The sequence below is a fragment of the Barbus barbus genome (genome assembly GCF_936440315.1).
Source record: "Barbus barbus genome assembly, chromosome: 7".
In the NCBI taxonomy this organism is placed as follows: Eukaryota; Metazoa; Chordata; class Actinopteri; order Cypriniformes; family Cyprinidae; genus Barbus; species Barbus barbus.
Window position 1 is genome coordinate 29,400,361 of NC_136735.1, and position 3,623 is coordinate 29,403,983.

Below are 3,623 nucleotides of genomic sequence, written 5' to 3' on the forward strand. Positions count from 1 at the left end.
ATTTTGAAAAATGATCCGTGTTAATGACATGCTATTAATGGTTTTACTTTAGAATGTGTTTAGAACTCTCCAGAATGATATTTGCATTCACTTCATGTTGGTGTAGTAGTAGCCAATAGGCTGTCTTCCCTGGGCGCCAGTTCGCTCAGCCCTACAGTGCTGGAATTTAAGCCAATGGTTCCCCTGTTGCTACGCAAAAAAGTTTATATTTTGCCAATCATCGTCGTCGAATTTTATGGTTTGGGGGCGCTGAAAATATCGCCCCTAGTACCAAGATTAGAGCAGTGCACCTGCTGCGCGGGATATTTACCTCAGAGGAGTGCAAGTGCAGTATGGCAGCGCCGGCGACGTCGAGTAGCATTAATGTAAATAAAAAAAAGAAAGAATTCTTAATTCAGATATTTTTGTTTAAAAACATTTTTTGTAAATTTTACTGATTTTAAATGGTTAACTTTTAAGGAATTAATTAGATTAATTATTACTCAATTCTAATTTGTTAAATGTATTTAATAATATTGCTTGTAATCTGTTGCCACAATTTTGAGTGAATATAGCGTAATCATTTTTATGCTGTCATTCTCTTACTCACTTAGTCTCTCTCTCTCACTCACAGTCACACACCACGTTTCACACACATTTGCCATTAAAATAGTGATCTCAATAGGAATGTAACTGTATGTTTGCTTTGCTTTTTTTGTTTCGAAGTTCTGAGCTGGATTACTGTGTTTCATTCTAGTTAAAATAATTTTATCATTACCTGTGAAACTGTTGATTTCTACATGGCAGTTCAAATAATATTGTCTTTTTAGACCATTGGTATTGACTGCTTTGAGTTATTTTATTGGTATAAGCAAGGGACATGGGTGGCCTAAAATGCACTAGAATGCAGGAAATCACATCTATGAAATTAAAATTTTTATGGGGGAGGAGCCCCCAGACCCCCCGCACAAACAGCCTCACCTAAAATATTTTTCTGTTTTTGTCTAACCACAGTTTTCACACTTCGATGCATGTACATGTTCAGAATGCAGCCTCACCAGGTCGAAAATAAACACTTTTATGACATTCAATCTGTTGCACGCTCAAGTGGAAACATTTGCGGTTTGTACTCTCACCTTCCTTTTTACGAGCACTACAACATGTATCAGCAGTATCAGCACCACGAAGAAAAAAAAAAACTTTGCAGACCCTAAATGCTGACACATATATATATATATATATATATAGCATTTTTTTAATTATTACATTATTATTAATGTTTTAAATATTTTATCATATTAATTAAAATAATATGCATAGTAATCACTTTGAATAAAATCAAAAACGGTGAGTCTGTGACAAAATATCCATTGATAAATAAATACAACTGTCCCACACTATTATGTCTATGTTATGTTATATCAAAAAAGAGAGAAAAAATAAAGAAAAGAAAACATGCTGGCAATGCATTGACACTGTAAAAACTAATAATTGTGTCTTGTTGACATAAATTGAAAAAAGGACATTTTAATTTAATGAAAACATTCTGGAAATCAATTAAATATTATGCTCTTTGTCTGGAACATAATGTGTCATACATCAAACAAAAATGCAGCTACATGACATAAGAGAACAAAGAATTTTATTATCTAATCATTTTGAAAACCATCTGGTACAAATTACTTCCAAAGAAAATTATTAAAACTGTACTTTATGGTCTTTTGGTTCTGACCTCAGAATAAACACTGAAGTCTGAATGCTGAACTCTTTTTTTCTTCAGCGTTTTTTGCTGTATGGAAGGCACGTCCAGTGAAGCATAACACACTTCACCACCCTGGAAATATACATATTTTTTAATATTATATTATATTATATTATATTATTGCTGTGTGCTTATAATACAATACCTCATCGCATCTGTTCTCAGTCTGTGTTTCAGAACCTACATGAAATTTAAATAACATAAGAAACAACTTCAGAACAAGTGAAGTGAAATTTAAAATTGTACTTCACAATGCTCAGTGGACTGGCTGAAAAACTGTTTTCAGAACTCTGATTGTGACATTTTACAGTTTTATGTGATACTGCATGATGATTAAAATATGAAAGCAAATCTAAAGCTGCAATAACATCTGGCACATCATGGCTGTGGCAGGTGATGGAACTGAGTTCAGTAGTGAATGATTACCTGTAGTTTTCCTCTGACAGAAGCAGTACACACAGATGGAGGAGAGGAGAGAGAAGAGGAGAACACACACCGGACACACAGTGAACAGCAGTGTCCAGCAGAGGTCTGATACAGGAGGTGTGGAGGAGGTGTTGAACCGCTCAGCACCAGGAGACACTGGCTCTAAATCAAACAGAAGCCATTTTAAACACTGCCACACTTTTCTGGTAAGATATTGACCATTTTACTTTCATATTCAGTTAAAATGTACTTTTTTTGTAACATATTACTCACCAAACATGATCAGTAGTTCAAATATTGATATTAAGATATGAAAATATATTGTGAATCGAAAGTTTTGCTATTTTTATGTGCATTAATTACTTGATTAGCATTTTAATAAAAAATAAAGAACAAAGTAAATATAGATGGCTTTTACTTTCAATGGATGAATTGTGTCAACACAGTTATGTGCATGTCATTGCTTTAACAATATAACAATATTATGAACAACAGAATTTTTTATTACATTTCATTAGTATATAAACTGATAACAAATTTTTATTTTGTCTACGGCACACAAAAAAAGCAACATGAACAACAGTATAATTTTGTATCACCTTTCATTGATAGATAGATAGATAGATAGATAGATAGATAGATAGATAGATAGATAGATAGATAGATAGATAGTTTGTTTACACAAAACAAATCAACACAAACAACAGTAGAAAAGTTTTCTCACCTAAAACAGATAGACGAGTTGTCTTGTTTCCATACTCATAATCAGTTTTTGAATTTATGATGCCATCTGCATCTGTATTTATTTTATTTTCTCCTTTGGCACAATAGTATATTCCCTCATCAGAGACACTGACGTTTGTAATATGTAGATCATAGGAGTTACTGGAGCTGTTGAACACAAAACTGAAACGTGGAAACGTCTCCTTGAATATGTTTGAACGATCTATTAACAGAGATGGTTGATGCTCGTGTGAGCAGTTTCTCCACCAAACAATGTGTGATCCAAACGGTTTAACACAGTCACAGTACAGAGTGATGCTGTCTCCTGCTTTAACTCTCATGTCCACTTCTGTCCCAAACACTCTCTGCTGTTCACAGAACAACACACCTGCAAAAGCAAATACGAGTTCAAATACAAGAAAGATAACTGTCAAATTAATACAATTAAACATAGCATTAAAAACTTACACATAAGTGTGATGACTGTAACTCTTGTTCGCTCCATCTCAGTGACTGATAAGGGTCTGAATGGTCTGGTTCTTTGTAGTGGGAGGTATGACTTGTGGGTTTGCTTTTTGTTTTTTTTTAGCTGAGGGTTACATAGCTCTGGTCTTGTCCCACTGGTCTTGTCTTGGTCTTTTTTTTCTTCTTCTTCTTTCTTTGTTTTTGAAACACTTTTTAAAAATTCTTAATAATGAATTAATTATTAATTTAACTCTTCATTATGAATCAC

General features: G+C 33.5%; 1 protein-coding gene across 1 annotated transcript; it reads right to left on the minus strand.

The window, feature by feature from the left end:
* Positions 1-1,605: 1,605 nt before the first annotated feature.
* Positions 1,606-3,399, minus strand: LOC306872598 (uncharacterized protein). The gene is made up of 5 exons (XM_079421215.1): positions 3,359-3,399; positions 2,892-3,278; positions 2,168-2,329; positions 1,887-1,921; positions 1,606-1,813 (listed from the first exon to the last, which is right to left on the minus strand). The coding sequence occupies exons 1-5, from the start codon at positions 3,393-3,395 to the stop codon at positions 1,691-1,693; spliced, it is 744 nt and encodes a 247-aa protein (XP_079277341.1). The 5' UTR covers positions 3,396-3,399; the 3' UTR covers positions 1,606-1,690.
* Positions 3,400-3,623: the final 224 nt, after the last annotated feature.

Coding starts and splice junctions, on each gene's coding strand:
- LOC306872598 (XM_079421215.1), bottom strand. CDS start 3,395: ATGGAGCGAACAAGAGTTACAGTCATCACACTTATGT. Junction 1,922..2,167: donor CTGTCAGAGGAAAACTACAG/GTAATCATTCAC, acceptor AATTTCATGTAG/GTTCTGAAACACAGACTGAG. Junction 1,814..1,886: donor CTGAGAACAGATGCGATGAG/GTATTGTATTAT, acceptor GTATATTTCCAG/GGTGGTGAAGTGTGTTATGC.